This window comes from Ahaetulla prasina, chromosome 2 (genome assembly GCF_028640845.1).
Source record: "Ahaetulla prasina isolate Xishuangbanna chromosome 2, ASM2864084v1, whole genome shotgun sequence".
Lineage (NCBI taxonomy): Eukaryota > Metazoa > Chordata > Lepidosauria > Squamata > Colubridae > Ahaetulla > Ahaetulla prasina.
In genome coordinates, this window is record NC_080540.1 from 146036043 (window position 1) to 146055396 (window position 19354).

General features: G+C 37.1%; 1 protein-coding gene across 7 annotated transcripts in view; it reads left to right on the forward strand.

Annotated features, from left to right (window-relative positions):
• Nucleotides 1–19354, forward strand: part of BPTF (bromodomain PHD finger transcription factor) — a 90795-nt gene that overhangs the window by 37527 nt on the left and 33914 nt on the right. For 5 of the 7 annotated variants that reach the window (XM_058166697.1, XM_058166701.1, XM_058166699.1 and 2 more), the window contains 10 exons: nucleotides 416–547; nucleotides 659–788; nucleotides 4094–4229; nucleotides 5390–5641; nucleotides 6364–8683; nucleotides 10758–10882; nucleotides 13176–13304; nucleotides 13408–13558; nucleotides 14876–14999; nucleotides 19042–19294. In XM_058166697.1, coding sequence (XP_058022680.1) covers nucleotides 416–547; nucleotides 659–788; nucleotides 4094–4229; nucleotides 5390–5641; nucleotides 6364–8683; nucleotides 10758–10882; nucleotides 13176–13304; nucleotides 13408–13558; nucleotides 14876–14999; nucleotides 19042–19294 — 3752 coding nt within the window. The remainder of the gene's footprint in view (nucleotides 1–415; nucleotides 548–658; nucleotides 789–4093; nucleotides 4230–5389; nucleotides 5642–6363; nucleotides 8684–10757; nucleotides 10883–13175; nucleotides 13305–13407; nucleotides 13559–14875; nucleotides 15000–19041; nucleotides 19295–19354) is intronic. The other 2 variants (XM_058166700.1, XM_058166705.1) reach the window with 1 other exon arrangement.

Below are 19354 nucleotides of genomic sequence, written 5' to 3' on the forward strand. Positions count from 1 at the left end.
AGGAGCATTAAATTATGGGAAAACACGCCAGAGTTGAGGAGCTTTCGATTGAACATTCAACACAGCAGAAATAAAGAAAAAATAAAGGAGTAAAAATAAGATAAACATAAAAATAATAATATTGCTTCTATTGCAAAGAAAAGAACAGATATAGAAAAGACATTGCAAGGGGGGGGACATTAAGAAGGGATTTGAATGAAAATAACATCAGATTTTATATTTTATCATACTATAGACACCAATAGACTCAGGATTGAGATTGAAGATAGGGTTAAATTATACCATCACTTCAAGGTTGGCTTTTTTTGCATCAGTGTGGCTGCTGCTTGCTATTTTATTGTTTTTGTTTTGCTGTTGAATATGGCCTAATGAACACAACCTACTTACTGTGTTTCATATTTTTGTCCAATCACAGGACGAATTGGATCAAAGCTGTCCAGATGTGCAGCAAACCTAGAGAATTTGCATTGGCCCTGGCTATATTGGAATGCGCAATTAAACCAGTTGTTATGCTGCCCATTTGGAGGGAGTCCTTGGGTCACACCAGGTAACATATCTGAGTGTGTATAAAAGCAGTTCCGATAATCTCTCCCTGAGTACTTGACAATGCTAGGCTAGCTTCATACCTTAAATACTCTTATTTGTATCTTACGATTAGGTTACGCAGAATGACAGCGATTGAAAGGGAAGAAAAAGAGAAGGCGAAAAAAAAGGAGAGAAAACAAGAGGAAGAAGAAACCATGCAACAAGCAACTTGGGTGAAATATACCTTTCCCATCAAACACCAGGTATTATGTCTACATAACATTATTCTCTCTCTTTTTTAAAAAACTAACTTATTTTAGCAGATTGCTACTTTTTGTGTAAATTTAAAAGGCTGTGAATATTAACGGAATGAGAGTTGAAATAATTGCAGTAAAACAATAAGCAAAAAAAGAAGGGACTTGAATGAATTTGTAGTGCTGCTGTAATCGGACCTCACTCCATTAGGGATGTAATCTTGCTCATTTGATCACCAAACTTATTTGATATTGAATGTGGTTAGAGTTAATTAAGGGAAATTCTTAGATGGACCCTTTTTCTTCTCCCCCAGTGAATTCTGAGTGGAGGTCAATTTCTAAAGGAGTCCAGCTGGGAATGGCAAACCTATATCCCCCAAAAGAGTGTGTGTGATCTTTTTCTCTCTTACTCTGGTAAGCATGGTATGTAGATGGTTGTTAAAACAGTTGGCTGAGAAGATCACAGAATTAAAACGTGCTGACTTTTGACTTAGCTCGTGGAAATTCTAACAACCAGAATCTGAGCAAGAAGGAAAAGTAAATTATGGAATAAAATTGCTTCCCTTTTACTTTCAAGAAACCTTTTGCAAAGCTTGTGAAAACAGGTACACTGAGTTTTGTGGGAATAGGGAAAAATAGGCAGTTCTGACAGACCGTGTATTCATGTGTGATGAGTAAAAGGATCATATCCCGAAACACTGGTATTTGCAAGGTTTGTGATCTGAGAGCTGATTGTTAACCATTGTGGGTGACTTTTACATCAAAAGGTAGAACTCTTAACCATTGTGACCCCCTAAGGCTTGTCACAATTTCTGCCTGAGAAGTGCAACCCTAAATTTTAAAAATTGGAAAATGGGTGCAAATGAGTCAGCATACCCAGTTGAAAAGAGAGGGCAAAGGTTTCTCACATCAAAGAAAGGTGACATCACAAGAGTTGACAAAGGATGCAGCTGTTCATAACAAAGTGAATCAAGCAAACAAAAAATAAGGCCCAGTGGACAAAACTGACAACCAAAAACAAATGTGAAATGACTGCCCAAGAGGCAAATGTTGCATCAATAAAAATACACATTCCAAATCATGTGAAGTAATATTTGCACCGTATGCTCAGACACTTTCTTTCTCAGACACTTTAACTATTTTATCTAGTCCTGGAAATCAAACAGTAATAAAAAAAATCAGGTAAACTGAAGCAAATTCAAAGAAGGACAACAAAAATGATCCGGGATAAAGAAAAATCTTGTGAAGAGAGATCGAAGAAATTAGAAATTTTGAGAAAGAAGAAAGGTGATATGATAGTAGCAGATGCCTGAAATAAGTTTCTAAAGAACATCAAGTTCTGTGCTATATGTAGAAGAATGGATTTCAATGACAGATTCCATTTGAATATTAGAAAATAGCATCTAAAGGGCATGGGCAGATTGACAATGGAGAAGAAACTGAAAGGTAACATAGAGGTAGATAGCTAAATCTCCAGACTTTGCTGTATTTTAGCAATACTACCAATATTGAAAAAGGGATGCGGTGGCTCAGTAAGAGGCTGAGCTTGTCGATCGAAAGGTCGGCAGTTCAGCGGTTCGAATCCCTAATGCCACGTAACAGGGTGAGCTCCCGTTACTTGTCCCAGCTTCTGCCAACCTAGCAGTTTGAAAGCACATAAAAAATGCAAGTAGAAAAATAGGGACCACCTTTGGTGGGAAGGTAACAGCATTCCGTGCGCCTTCGGTGTTTAGTCATGCTGGCCACATGACCATGGACATGTGTTCGGACAGCGCTGGCTCTTCAGCTTTGAAACAGATGAGCACCCTAGAGTCGGGAACGACTAGCACATATGTGCGAGGGGAACCTTTACCTTTACCTTACCAATATTGAGGAATACTGGAAATTATAATTCAGGAATAGCCAGAGAGCCATACATTTTCCTACTCCATATGATCCCTTGGTTTATATAAATGTAAACTTGCTCTTTTAAGCCTGGTGTCCATGTATATGTGTGATTTGTAACTTCTTAATTAAGACTTACATTGTTGTGGTTAGCCCCTGTAATAGACCCCAACATGGTGGCATATTTTTTAAAAATCCTATATATATTGGTTATTAATTTTCCCTACCATGTATAATGCTGCTTTTAATGGGTTGTTTTTGTTCCAGCTTTTATTTTAGTTTAATTCCAGACCTAGGATTTGTAAACTGCTTCAGATTTCTTTGTAATAAATTATTAGCTGATTTTTTTATAACTAATACATAAATTGTATTTATTGCCTTCTTGAATGCAGTTCATATAACACATAGACACACTTCTCCTTTAGTGTCTGTATTGTGTTCCAGAGACAGAAGATTAAGCAGAATCATAACTAATGGGACATGTGATAGAGGGAGGGAGGGAGGGAGACAACAGACAGAGACTACGAAGACCACTGGTTGCTGCAGTCTCATTCAAATAAAATTCTCTTATGCAGTATGCCAGGCATGCATTGTTGTCAGGCGGATGAAATTTGGTTATAAATGTGTGCATTGGGTGGAAATGAATTTTTAATTACTGTTATATGCTGTCATATTTGCAAATGGTTGCTAACCTAGATAATCAAGCTAAACGAGGGATTAGATGTATGGTTACCACTGAAACAGTATTCAGTGCTAACAATCACAGTAATTTAAAAGAGAATATTCTTGGTCAATCCTTTTAGCAAGATAATAAGGAGAAGACAAAGGTTCAGTTTTAAATATCTGGCCAGTTACCACTTGAATTAATCAGAGTTGAGAACCTAAGCATTGTTTTAACTTCCAAGGAAACTAGAGAAATCAGGATTTAAGATTACTCCTCTGCTTTTTTCAAGTCATGTCTGCTCCTGATATACCAACCTCTGGCAGTGAAGAATGGCTGTTAACTAAGGTGCATGTATTTGCACCAGACCTTAGATAAACTTTCAGTTTCAGCATTAGCTGAATTCATAAAGTAGACATAAGACAGTTTTATTAATTTTTTCTAAAGCTAGCTGTTTTTTATGCTCAAGAAACATGAATAATAAGTTCTATTGTCACCTTTTCATTCTGATGAAAAGGATTTCTGTTTTAGGCAGAGGCAGTTTGCTCTCAGGGGCGTGTGCACTCCTAACCAATTATTTCTAAAGTGCTATGTGACTTTTTCATTGTAAAAAATAAATTGCCAAGCAAACGGTTGTTTAGGACTTGAATGAATAAAGCGTTAACTTCTTTAAAAAAAATTGAAGCTTTATTTCAAAGCCATCTTTTATGTGTGGTAAGGCTGCAAATTCATATGAAAATTAACAAAATGTGTTTCAACTTTTTCATAGGTCTGGAAACAAAAAGGAGAAGAATATAGAGTAACAGGATATGGTGGATGGATATGGATTAGTAAAACACATGTACATAGATTTGTACCCAGATTACCTGGAAATACTAATGTCAGTTATAGAAAGTTACTACTTGGTGAGTGCTGGAAATCATCATTATCATTTTTATTATTTCATTAATTTTATTATATCCGGGTGCCTTACAAAATGCAGCTATGATTTTGAAATATGAAGTGAGGTTTAAAACATCAAACACCATGTTTCACTATGTATTTTCAAACAACGTTATAATATTTTAATTTTTTTCTAGTTACAGCGAGCATTTCAGGAGAAAAATATACATCTGTAAAATACTCTGTTTCTATCAATTAAATATGGTTTTGCTGTAAAAAAAAAAGTCACTAATTATTCATATAAGTGTCCTAACTTTCTAAATAATGGAAGAAGCAAACTACTGTAATTTGGTTTCATATCAAATTTCTAGAGCTAGTCCATTTAATTTTATTAAATGTTGTAATTAAAGAGAAAATATATGGTTTTAGTAATATATCGTAAACCCCAGTGTAATAAATTCAAAGCTATATAGAGCAGACTCTGACAAATAGAATGTTTCCATAGATGAAAGTCATTTTTATTAATTTTCCAGCCCCTTTCTGATGTGATCAGAAAATCTGTTTTGGAAGGTTAGGGGGCCTTTTGGTATGATAGGAAAGAAAGCACTGCAGCAGAAGGAAAAGGGACAAAATCACCTCTTCTTTTCCTAGTGCAGGGGTGTCAAACTCGCAAAGCCCTCAGGCCAGATGCATCACATGTTGGCCACCCCCACCACTGTGTTAGCGAAGGGGGGAAAGTCACGAGACGTCACATGACAACGCCGTGAGACGCAAGTTTTTGACACCCCTGTCCTAGTGAGAGCTTCTACAAGATCAGAAACTTTTTGCAAACAAAATTCTAATCGTTATCATTGATACAGAAATAACTTAACTGTTTTTATTATGTGGTAATAGACAATAGCTTTTAATACTTTTGGTGGTCGGGTTTAGCCATTTTCCTCTGTTAAGATCTTGTTGGATCTTATGATCCTGTACGATTTCATGGTCAGTAACATTTCTATTGAACAAAATTGCATTTCAAAGTGGGGGGCGGGGACTAGAGCGCTACTGTAATATCAGTAGTCCTATTTCTGAATATAGTAGTAGGCTTGGAATAAGTCTTTTGAAAGTGTATGCCTGTGTGAGAGGCTTATACTGACAAAGTGACCAAAATCATGTGAGTATCTGCATATTTCTTTATCAGCAAAGAACAATGCTGCTATCACAGAACAACAGCATGAATTGGATAAAAGGAAAAGTCCAGCAAAAGTAAAAGTAGAGCACTGTTCTTTGAAAGATAGAATAAAGAGCTTCCATGAACCACATAAAAAGGACCAAAAAGAAACTGAACATTCTGAGACCACGAAGAAAAGTCAAACCAAGGAAGAAAATGAACTAAATGAAGAAAAAGCTGAAATTGACGGACATTTTGAAAAATCAGATCAAGTGAAGGAAGGTAATAAGCACTTTTATCTGCTTTAATAAACATCTAATAAACCACTTTTCATGGTTGAGTGAAATGTTTATGTGTGCAGTGTTTACTTGAAGACAATCTAGAGAAAATAATTTGTCATGGTAGAAACAGTGCTTTTATTAATTCCATATGCCTGCATACATTGTTGCAAAAGAATATGTAATTAGTCACAATTTAGATTAGTCTTCCTCAGTTTGAATTCATTCCAAATGGGGATTTCGGACTTCCAGGATTCTCTACATAGTTCAACTATGAGCTGCGGTGGCGCAGTGGTTAGAGTAAGATACTGCAGGCTACTTCTGCTAACTGCCAGATGCCTGCAGTTTGATTCTCACCAGGCTCAAGGTTGACTCAGCCTTCCATCCTTTCAAGGTTGGTAAAATGAGGACCCAGATTGTTGGAGGGCAATATACAGACTCTGTAAACTGCTTAGAGAGGGCTTTAAAAGCACTGTGAAGCAGTATATAAGTCTTAAGTGTTATTGTTATTGATGTTGTACATCAGGGATGAGGAACAATGGCTCCTTTGACTCCCAGAATTCCTGAATCAGCCATAGGTCGAAAAGGGGCCATCGTTCCCCACTCCTGCTTTACATAATGATGGGAGTATATTGTATAATTGGAAGCTGCCCTGGTTGGGGACTTGGGTTTGTCAGTATATGTGTTAATTCATAAAGTGCCCTACTGATTAAACATTTTTTATAGATGAAAAAGGAATCTCTGAAAATGATAAAGACATCAAGGAAGAACCTATGGAAGTAGATGAAGTGAAAATGGATACTTCCCCCAAATGTGAAGAAACTCCCATCAGTGCAGATTTAATAAACGTTAGTGAAGGTTTTCACTTAAGGACATGTTACAAAAGGAAAGTGAAAACATCAAAATTAGATGGACTACTTGAAAGAAGAGTAAAACAGTTTACACTAGAGGAAAAGCAGCGATTGGAAAGAATTAAGCTTAAAGCTGCTTCCAATTCCTCAGATTGTAAATCTCTGAGTCCACAAAGAAATACAGATGACCTACCATTAGCTAAGGCAGAAACAGATGAAAAGAGAGCCCATATTTCAGGTACAAAGCAATCTGAAGATCCCATTAAGGACTGTTTGTCACCTAACAACCTCCACTTCAGTAAAACCAGTGAATCAGTCCAATCCTTGTCTTGCTTGAATAGACTTTTAGATGAAGAATCCGGCCTCATTTCAGATCAGTGCTCAGATTCTCAATGTTTGATAGCAGCAAATGCTCATGGAAGTGCTTCTGAACCAGTGGATATGGAAAAAAATAAAGTGCTGAGTAAGGAGGAGGTTAATTCAGCCATGGAACATTCTCAAGCAATAGACAATAAAGAATCAACTAAATGCAGTGTGTTAGGGGACAATGAAAAAAGTTCAGAGGAAATCACACGGCCTAATTGTGAACATCATACGCAGCCAGAGGGAATTGAGCAGAACTGTGAAAAAGAGACTGCATCTTTCATTAAGAAAGGAAATGAAACCTTAAAAACTGAAAAACAGGGCTGTGATTCTGTAGAAGCTTGTAATTTAGAGGATCATCATGCAGCAAATAACACAAATGCGAGTCTACCGAAAAGCAATGAAGATGCATCTGAACCAAAGATTGCATTAAATCCCAAGCAAGCCCTGGAAGGCCTAAAATCATTACGTACTGAGCTTATTTCAGACAAGGCATTTGAAGCCCAGATTCCTGACACGATAGGAGAAAACATCATTGATGAAATTACACACTCTAAAATTGCTGAAACAAATGGTGAAAAGCTAGAACAGGCAAAGTGTGATCCTCCAACTTCCATAAGCAAGTGCATTGATCAGATTAAAAGCATTGCTGATAAAAACAACAATAAAAATGGAGAACATGATGTCCAGATGGACGGAGGAAAGTCGGCCGCATATCAGATGAATGGAAAAGATGCTGATTTTAAAGTACTACCAAATGAAGAATGCTTAAAAAAAGAAGCTGAGAGTAACCTTGACTCTAAAGTCAATAATATTAATAAAAACAATCTGCTAGGTAAATCATTTCCCTCTAATGAATCTGTAAAACCATTTATGAATGGAGATATCGCCGTGGAAGAGGTGGATGAGAGAAGACATTCAGACAATGAGTTTTCTGTGCGGAGTTCTGTGGATCCCGACTGTGATCCTAGAGGCGGTGTTTTACCTCAGGAGGATACATCTCGGTCTGCTCAAGACAGTGGAAGGAAGCAGTGTTCTTCTGAAAGATCTAGTCCGGTTGATGATGCATCCCTCACAGCTGTCCATTCCTGTAACGAGAACAGTATAAGTAGTGAAGCAGAAGGCATGGAGATTGAGTCATCGTGTATTAAGAAGGCTGCCCTCTCGCCTGTAATTTCATGCGAAGAATCTAGTTTGAGTAACGACTTTGCTGATCAGAATGGACTGCAGACACACAGGGTTAAAAACATCAATGGAGAGAGTGCAGTGAAAGCGGTTGTGACGGAAGTGACCACCACGTCTACCATTTCTACAGAGTCAAAAACTGTTTATAAAGTGTCAGAGCTTTCAGCAGTCAAGGAGGATAAAGAACGTGTGGTGTCATCAGCTGAAAATTGTTCCATATCCACTGTAACAACCACAACCACCACCACTGTAACAAAGCTTACCGCTCCCACAACCGATGTTATTTCCGTAAAAGAGCATAGTAAAACCGTGGTTACGACGACAGTAACTGATTCCTTGACAACCCCGAGTGGAACATTGGTGACTTCTATGACAGTCAGCAAGGAATATTCCACAAGGGACAAAGTGAAACTAATGAAGTTTTCAAGACCTAAAAAAACTCGTTCTGGAACAGCATTGCCGTCTTATAGAAAGTTTGTTACTAAAAGCAGCAAAAAGAGCATATTTGTTTTACCCAGCGATGACTTGAAGAAGCTAGCAAGAAAAGGAGGGATTAGAGAAGTTCCTTGTTTCAACTACACCGCTAAGCCTGCTTTGGACATCTGGCCTTATCCATCCCCAAGACCAACTTTTGGTATCACTTGGAGGTACACTGTTATAACAATCTTAAAAAATTATAAGAACACTGAGTGGGAGAAGATTTTGTTGTGCTTGTGTTGTGAATATATTATAATCCAGTATTTTAATTGTCATCACTTAAAAATCTTAATTGCTTATGATTTTGTCCCTAAGATACTGGACCTGTTCTTAACAGGAAGATTATTATATTCCTTGTATGTGTATTTAGAAAGGAAGATTTATTAGCTGCTTCTCGATCAGAATATGGAACAGAATTGGGGTAGGGAATCTTGTACCTAATGCAAATATCTGATATGTGGAGTGATGACAAAACAGGAGAGTTTGCAGAGGTATGCACTGTAAAGTTTAAATATGCTGAAAAGTACTACTGAGACCAAAAACTACCCTGTTTCCCCCCAGATAAGACATCCCCTGATAATAACCCCAATTGGGCTTTTGAGCGCATGGCAATAAGGCCAGGCGCTTATTTCAGGGTTCAAAAAAATTTAAGATAGGGTCTTATTTTCAGGGAAACACGGTAGAAAGTAGAAATATCCTAGAATCCCATTCTTTTTAATTTGAGTCTTTTAAAATGAATGCAGCCTGAAGAACTGAACACTGCAAAAATTTATTTTTTTAAATAATAACCCAAAAGGATGGATGGAAAACTCTGGTCTCCAGTTCTGAGTTATGGTACAGAATTATTCCTATTCCTTTCCTGATTAGTCCTGTGGCTGGGATAGAGTGGAATGAGACCAGGGAGGGGCGACAGAATTGTTATGGCTAGACAAATGCTTTGTGTAGTAAGTTTGCTTTATGTTATTAAACAAGGTTTTGCTTGATAAACCTCGTTTTAACAGCAACCAAGAGCTTGAAAGCTTTCAAAATAATCACAGTTCGTGTTCTAATACATGCCAATAGTATTATTTAGAGCATACCAATACTAGAAATTTGAAATCATGAAAAAATAATTTTCAAATTGCCATTGCAAAATAATGCTTTTTTCATAACTTACCTTCTTTGGTCAGCTTATCAAAGCCACGACAAAAACATCTAATACCATGTTAATTTGGTTTCAGTAAATATTTAAGACCGTAAAACTATAATTAGTTGATCCCCCGTTCTAGAAATATTCTGTACCTTGGCATTTAAATGAGCAGAATTCAACATGTGGCAGCATAGATCTATATACAGGTAGTCCTCAACTTACAACAACAATTGAGCCCAAAATTTATATTGCTAAGTGAGACAATTACCGTATATACTCGAATATAAGCCGATCCGAGTATAAGCCGAGGTCCCCAATTTTACCCCAAAAACTGGGGTAAACTGGGGACTCGAGTATAAGCCGAGGGTGGAATGAGGCACCTACCGTTGGGAAACCTCCTCCTCAGCTGAGAAGGCTGGCGGCCCCCGCCCGCCTCTCACTGCACCGGCAGGGCTTCCGTCCGGTAAAATGTGAAAAAAAGAAAAAAAAAAACCTCGAGTATAAGCCGTATATACTCGAGTATAAGCCGAGGGGAAGTTTTTCAGCACAAAAAACGTGCTGAAAAACTCGGCTTATACTCGAGTATATACGGTAAGTGAGTTTCACCCTATTTTACAATCTTTCTTGCCACCGTTGTTAAGGAAATCATGGCAGTTGCTAAGTGAGTAACATGGCTGTAAAGTGGATCTGGCTTCCCCGTTGACTTTGCTTGTCAAAGGGCACAAAAGGTGATCATATGACCCCAGGATGCTGCAGTTGTTATAAATATGAGCCAGTTGCTTAGCGTCCAAATTTTGATCATGTGACTGTGGGGATGCTGCAACGGTCATTAGTGAAAAATGGTCATATGTCACTTTTTTCAGCGCCATTGTAGCATCAAATGGTCTCTCGACGAATGGTTGTAAGTCAGACATTGTATGTAAACACTGCTGGTACTATGTATGTTACTATATGTGAAAGTACACTCCATTTTTGATCAATCAATTTTTAACTATGATTGAGAGAAAGCATTAATTTTATCTCAGAAGATCTATGGCATTGAAGCTGTTTTTGTTTTTGTTTTTTAGGATATTGAAGGGGGGCAGCCAATGAATTTCTTTTTGGTTTTTTTCCAGGTACCGACTTCAGACTGTAAAATCTTTAGCAGGGGTAAGCCTCATGTTGAGGTTACTCTGGGCATGCCTAAAGTGGGATGACATGGCTGCCAAACCTCCACCAGGAGGAGGAACTACACGGACAGGTAGAGTTGACTTTCAGAAATCTGGATAATTAAACAGTTTTTCAAAATGCGTAATATATTATGGGAACTAGACCTCTGAAATCAATTATTATGAAATTCTGTTTTGGGTTTATTCCTACCCAATATATCACACTTGGATGAATATGAATGAAACTGAAACAAATTTCAGTCCATGATTGAATAAGAAACTGGTCACACTACCAAACACAAACTAAAAAAAAATTTATATAGCAAGAAAGTTGGATATTGTTGTTGTTTAAGTAGAAAGATATTTATTAAAAAGATACTCAGAAATGCCGACCACTGGCGCACTCTAGTATTGCATCATACCTGGATTCTGTTGAACAGAAAATTCAAAGCGTGCTGACCTTGGTTTCAGAGGAAACCATTCCCTGGTATTAGAAATCAAACTCAAGCATAAAAGACAACACAGTTCATTTAACCATGGGTTTTCTGTGATATCTAAATTGGGGGAACTGGTTAAAACCCATAAACTAAAACTGCAAACTGGTTTGCATTGCTGGTTTGTAGAGAGCTGCATCTTGTCTGTTGGAATATTGTAATACTGGTTTAACAGATTTAAGAGCTGTCTTTGTTGCTGGGCAAACAGAAGGGAAGAATAGCCAAGTTCTTGGTACTCATTTCCATAGAACATTGTTTATTAGGACTTTATATCTGAATATAAATATAATCTGTAATTTGACTTTTAGCTGGTCAGGCTCATTTTTATTAAGTCTTTCACTCCTTCAGTATTCCATCAATATTGGGAGGTCAGCATAACATCATTCCCTGGAGATTAGACATGCTATGTCCCTACTGGTTTTCTGTAAGGCCCTAAAGATCTGGTTTTGTGGCGAAGCCTGGGGCCCAGGGTATGTGATTGAGCCAGTATCTTGGAACTGAAGGATAACTTTTTGTTATAGTCAGAAATACCATAAGCATTTTTGTCAATTTCCAGAGTTTCAGTATACACAAGACAGATGTCAGTTTAAAAACCGATCCTCAGAATAACTTTTTAAAAAGAAAACAGTGTGAAACCAGTACAAAACCAGTTAAAACTGTTTTGGTTTTAGTACAGTTTTAATAATATTTTATTCTGTATAATTTTTTTAATGTTTTAATAATTTAATTATTTTTTACTTGTTTTAACTTGTTAGCTTCCCAAGAGTCACCTTGTAGGGGAAATGGGTGGCATAAAGATTTAATTAATTAACTAATTAATTAAAGTGTAACATGTATAGACTGCTTCTAAGAGAATACTGCTTAATGTGGATTTATTTTTAATATATTAGACATTTAATTGATAAACCTGTACTGCTTTACATTTGCAAGAAGATACTGAGGGAGAATACTATGGAGTTTGGGATTGAGTCTTGATTATTGTCAGTGAACTTTCAGAATTTGTTTGGGCATCACAATACTGAAAGGCATTTCCCTTTTTTCTCTAGTTCTGTGCAGATGTTTTCTTGCCTCCAAATGCAGCAGGCTACTATAGATTCCTTCTGATGCAGATCTCAACTATTTGCTTTACAAACATTTTTTGAAGTTGGTTCAAGGGCCATAGAAGGCAGAGTTTTGAATTAGTCAATGAGTTACTCATTTTCTGGCCCGGTAGAAAAGATATTTCTGTTTCTCATTTATTTTAATCTTTTGCAGTTAGAAATTGCAGTAGACTTTTCTTTTTTGTCTGTTTTGTTACTCTTCAATTATTAATTATTTTTAAATAATTAATATTATTAAAATTATAGCTATTCTGCATACTATCTTAAAGATCTTATGTTCAAAACATGCAGCTATTTTCATCAAATAAATGTAAGACTTACAACCATAATTGAGCCAAAATTTCTCTTGCTGAGGCAATTGTTAAAGTGTGAAAAACGGTCATAAATCACTTTTTTCAGTGCTGTTGCAACTTTGGTCATTAAATGAATGGTTGTAAGTTGAGGACTAGATGTAAAATCCAGTAATATCAGTCACATTTCTGTACTTCATTTCGCTTTCATTACGAGGTTCACCTAATCAGTAACTTAAGCTTGAAGTTACAACATTTTAAGGAGCATCCTGACATACTGCACAATTGATTAAAACTTTTTAAAATCAATAATGGAGGTTAAATATGAAGTACCAGTAGAGCGGGGTTATTTTGGGGGGGGAGGTGAGGACAGGGTTCTGCAAATGTGCTAAAACAAACTATATGTGCAATTTTTAAACCAAAACTTCAGAATTTCAGCTAACACTTGTGGTAATGTCTTTTTACATGGGTGGATGAATGAATGTTCAAATATATTTCTAGAAACATCAGAAATGGAAATTACAACAACTGAAATAATCAAACGGAGAGATGTTGGACCATATGGGATTCGATCAGAGTACTGCATACGGAAAATTATTTGTCCTATTGGTGTTCCAGAGGCCCCCAAAGGTAAACATGTGAATAAAATACACAAATAACCTAGCTGGATGAACGTGACCTATGTTCATACTGATATTTAACTGAGAATTGATTGATGTCGCTTTTTTGTCAGAAACGCCAACCCCTCAGCGGAAGGGTCTTAGATCAAGTGCTTTGAGGCCCAAAAGGCCCGAAACACCAAAACAAACAGGACCAGTCATCATTGAAACCTGGGTGGCAGAGGAGGAGTTGGAATTATGGGAGATAAAAGCATTTTCTGAAAGGTAAGGTGACAACTGAAACCTGTTCTAGCTCTACCGAGGTAAGTATTTGAATGCATTTGAGTTATGCCAGTTGGTTTAACAAACAAAGTGAAACTTCAGAAAAATCACAGAACTGTAAGTGCAGTTCAGGAAATACAAACAGGGAAAAAAAATACCCTTCTTGATAGCCATTGTTTCTTCATTTCAATGAATGTAATGCTAAAAAAATAGCTGTTAACAGAGGCTGGTAAACTGATTCCAGTTAATAAAATTAATAAAATAAAAGTTAATAAAAATACAGTCACTTTGGTTTCGTATTTTTTCGTTTCTATTCATTCTTTTGCATAGTTAATTTCTTTTGTATACTCTTCCTTTTTCCAGCTTTGTGGTAATTCTACTCGGGTCCAAAATCTTGTTTTGTTTTTCCAAGTTTCCTTTGTAAAAAAACTTGTTTGTACTCAAGAAAATCAAATTTTGAAAAGTGGAAACTTGCCAAATTTCAGTATCCCTTCCCTTTTCATTTATCCCATCATTAGGTCAAAATTTGCCTTATTAATGGAATGGGCAGCATTATGAATTTAATAAATAAGTAACGATAGCATTTTGTAGCTTTATATCCTATGACTTTCTTCGCCTTCATTTCCTTGTGCTTCTTTTAGGAGTTGCCGGGCTTATTTTAACACAAGGCAATAAAGTCCTTCCATATTTGTCATACAACGAGTTCCATAAGACCTACCACAATAACAGTATTGTCTGATGCTAATCAGAATTGATGCATTGGGTTATCTTCCCCTGTCTCAGTTTGGGCACCTTTCTTCCAAACTAGTTTTTAAGCTTAAACCCCTACTTGACTTACTAAAGATATATCATCTATTGTTTCATCTAGGTAAACAGTGTCATCTGGACAATAAAATAGTTCAACCAATGCAGCAGGCAAATCAGATATTGCAGGCAAATGTCTTGAATTAGATTCAGAGGTGGTCAGCAGTTGGTTCTAAAGGATATGAATGGAATTCTCTAATTCTTTTGTCATGGGAATGGCGTAGGAAAAGCAACCCGGGCTACATAGGGAAAATGTAATGAAACATTCCCTTTTTTCTTCCAGCAGGAAATTTTCATTAGATCCAAGTTTCCTTTAGACTTGCAGAGGACCAGGTTTTAGGGCATTCATAAAATATTTCAAAAGGAAGAATAATTTATAAGGTTAGATCATGTTGACATTTGAAAATTTCAGGAACTTAAGATGCACTGTACTAATAGCTTGGAAATTAGTTCTCTTGATATAAAAATTGTAATTCCTTGATAATTCTCGGTATTTTCTATACTTCTCTTTTGCAGGGTGGAGAAGGAAAAGGCCCAGGCGGTTGAACAACAGGCTAAGGTTAGTGAACAGAAGAAGGCAGAGGAGTTCAAGGCTCAAATGGAGGCTCAACTCAAACAGCAACGATTGGCTGCCCAACAGGTGGGGTAGCCTTTTAGAAGTCCCACCTGTAAAAAGTTTGCATTTATGTACAATTAGCAAATTAGCATGGAAGTGTGTCTTCCTTGAACATTTTCTTACGTTCTTATGAGTAAAATGATATAAAACGCCATAGTGGGAATATAAATTAATAGTTCAGATTTTTCAAATTTGTTGTACTTGCTTACATTATACTTCATGTGGAAACTTTTCTGCAAGGTTGTATGCCTCTCCAAATTTCTGTTTCAAAGCTATTAAGGTAGATGTTGACAGAATATCTAATTTGGCAGGGTCTGGTGAATGTAACTTTTGGCGTTCTACCAAGTATGCAATCAGAAACACTTCCATGTTGGAATGGAAATGGGGTTCTTAGATATATTTATATAACCCTTGATACAGAATTAATCTGCTGTGAATGAGACATGCACCCAAGGCTGACATCTGTCTGGTAATTAACTCTGTCATTTTCCTAAATTTCTTTTTAACAGTTGCTTGTTCTCTTACGTGTCATTGGTTCTTTGTGTTATATCCATTTTGCTTTTCCAAGTGAAATGCTCACCCAAGTCAGGCTATGTATTAATATAAAATGAAACAGAACACTTGTTGCTGGATTTGGCATTCATGAACAAAACAAGCAATAATATCAAAAGCAAAAATGGGGGTGGGGGGAAATGATTAATTAGAACACTCTCTTTTCATGTGCTTTATTGACAAGGACATAAAAAGTTCTTTTAAACACTGTAGGAAAGTGTTCAGTCCTTACTTCTCTAGAAGACATTCTATTTCATACCAACTTTTAGTTAAATATTATAGTATAGCAACACAATTAGAACTGTATTCGTATTAATAAAAGATTTCAGCTGTCAGAAACCACTCAATAGTATGGGTATCCTTGCACGCATATACACGCAGAAAAATATGTATCGGATTTTCAGAAGTCTTTATTTACAAAATTGATTCATAATCTTCCTATAACTTGTATGTCACTTAATTCCCTTGGAGAGAGACTTGAGGAGCCTTCTCTTCCAGCTCATACTGGATGAACAGGTGGTCAGCCTACCTAGAAATCATTGCAATAATCTAGGTAGATGATGACAAGGGCTGGACTGAATAGCCACTATGTCTCCTTATTCAAGAATGACCACAGTTGATGCATCAAATACAATTATGCAAAAGTCCTGGCTATTATCTACTACTGGGGGTATCCTGAAAATCCCTCAGACTGCAAGTTAGCTCTGTCTGGGGTAGCACAACCTCCACTGAGAACTAATTTCTGTATTGTTAGCTTCCTAGTACACAGCCACTACATTTTTTCCTATCCATATCTACATAGACACCAGGTCACGAGCTTTGCTACTTCTCTTGTCCAGTTGGGATCAGGGCTATTGTTTGTTTATTGATGCAACTTCATCCCATGCAGACAGGGGCAAGCTTTGCTATTTCTGCTCCATACCTGGGCCTGAATCCTGTCTGAAAGAGATTCAGAGAACCCATTTCATTTCAGAAGTCATTGCAGCTGTACGCATATTCTCAGAAATGTTCTCTAAAGATCAAGTGATGGCTTCTTTAAGGAAGCCTACCATGTTTTTCCCACTGAGAAGGAAATGCCTTTCCCTCCTGGAGGTGTTCACCGTTTACTAAACTCTCCCTTCTGTAATCTCTGTGGCAGCTTTCTCTAGCCTGATAGTGAAGGGGCCCAATCCACTACATTAATAGCACAGAGGATTGTGTTAACTTTTCTGGATCCGTATGTTTACTTAGAAAATTTATATAGCCAACTACTCGCTCACAGTGATTCTAGGCAATTTACAGTTGCTCAAGATAAAGTCTCTGTCATCTCAGAATTGCAGCTTTATCCAAAGTGCCTGTAGTATGCCATAAAATAATATTGCCCAATTAAAATAATAACTGCAGGCCCTGTTATCTTTAAAAAATGTAGTATCAAATAAGAGGATTTTTTAAAGAAAAACTGATACTTAAAAACATACCCCAATTGAATACTTATTTTTTTTCACTTTCACCATCATAATAAAAGACTTCACAGAGTGTTCCAAGTACTGCATATTACAATGGGTTGGATCCAGAGCTGCCATGTTGTGGAATCTGGTGAATTGGATGTTCTGGGGAGGAATTCTTTCAAGTAAAAAGTGCCAACTGAGCTGGATGCTGCCAGTCCAAACAAAAGAGGACCCCAGATATAGAATCTCAAAAGTCATCTGAGGGCTTCCCTTTCCTCACACATTCTTTCTTAGAAAGCTATCAAAAAATGGGTGCCAGTGCTTTTTCTTACAAGTGGTGAGTGGGGACTTGGATACATAAGGAAGAGAAGCGGGAATTGTATGAAAAGCTTCTCAAATAGTGGCCAGAAACTCCCAACTTGGACAACTCTTGACTGCTGCTGAAAATTTGCTTTAAAGGTTTGGGGATCCTTTGACAAAAACCACGATTAGGTATTTATGATCTCAGGCAGGCCAGAATTAATTAACTTATAGAAATATTTATTGCTTTTCATGAATGCCATCCTAAAACGGTGCTACAAAAATTGGAGTTTCAAAAGGCCAAGTTACAGAAATGCTACCAATCTAGGGAGGAGCTCTAGGGATATTCTTTGTAGGTCAGTTTCTTAGCTGCTATATTACAATATAGCAGGTTTTACAATATTACAATATAGCAGGTTTTATACGGTCAGGACTTCAGGGGATAAGAGTTTCTGTATTCTAATAGTAGTTTGAAAATTTGTAATGGCAATGTATCCATTATAGCTGGCTTTTCTTTATAAAATATTTTATCTCAAATTAGTGGCATGTCCTGAAGAACGATGTGAGTGAGCTTATCTTTTGTACATTTATTGCACAGTTGTATTTGCATATTTACATAATTGTCCAGTTGTTTTTGATAAGATAAGATAACCTTTATTGTCACTTTTTTTTGTGAACACACTGGTACACATTAAAAAATGAAATTCTAATGCCTACTCTGGAAAGAAAATAAATATATAACCATACATGCACGCGCACCCACACACACACACACATATATACTATCAGTCTATGTCTGTCTATACATACACACACACACACACAGAGAGAGAGAGAAATACATACATCACAGTCCATTTTGAAAACAGCAGAAAAAAGAGTCGAGAGTTAACAATGTTAATAATAGTGTTTGGTTCCAAAAAATACAAATGAAATTTAGCCTTAATTTGCCTGGTCTGTATAAGGGATGGGCAACTTCTAGGCCACATCTCAAATCTACTTTTTCTTATTTTTGAGACCATGTCTGGTATGATTGCCGAAATAAAAAAATACACCCCCTTCCAGTGGTAGTCAACCTGGTCCCTACCGCCCACTAGTGGGCGTTCCAGCTTTCATGGTGGGTGGTAGGGTTTTGTCCAATACTGAAGCACTTTCCTTTTTTTTAATTTAATTGACTAAAACATTTTCATAGCATTATTTAAAAACATTTTCCTTAGGTTTTCATAAAATTCCCCATGACAATTTAAATTTCTGAAAATATACTATTGCCCGCGCATAAGTTTAGTTAATGTTACGTAAGTGAAACTAAATGGCGCTATAGTGCAACCGCAAACAAAAGAGCCTCGTCCCAGAATATCTCGCGCATCTCCCCCCACACCACCCAGCTGTAACAGACAAGCAGAGCTGGTAGCCAGCACCCCCCCACACACACACACACAAAAACCCAATCCACGATGCGCAAGAGGCATGTGCAGACGACGATACACAGCACATTACTGTGGAACTGGTAGGCAGTTAGAAAATTTTACTATTAACAGAGATACAAAAGTGGGCGGTAGGTATAAAAAGGTTGACTACCCCTGCTCCCTTCCCTCCAAAAAAACAAAACCCACTACATTTTGCCCATATGCATGATATGACCTTGCTTTTTTTTTGGTCCCTCTTTCCTGTACATTTCTTAATTACAAATGTTGTCCACCTTTGTATTTTGGGATAAGAATAATGATACAGTTGCATGGATGAGTGGAAGCCGTTCTTTGTGATATCATGATGTTTAACTCTCTTAGAAGCGTCTGGAACAACAGAAGCAGGTGCCTGTCGTGTGTGGAGCTGCTACAGCTACTACAACTAGCAGTGCTGTGACAACAGTCTCCACTCCTCAGAAAGTTGTAGTAGGCCCATTACCACGCTCCATGCCCAGTGGAGCCAAAGTAGTGCTGGCCACCAAAATGGGATCTCCAGCTACAGTAACATTCCAGCAGAACAAGAATTTCCACCAGACTTTTGCTACCTGGGTTAAACAAGGCCAGCCTTCAACAGGTAAATGACTTAGTTAAAATATACTCTCCGTGGGTTGTCTTTGGAGCTGTAGTAACAAAT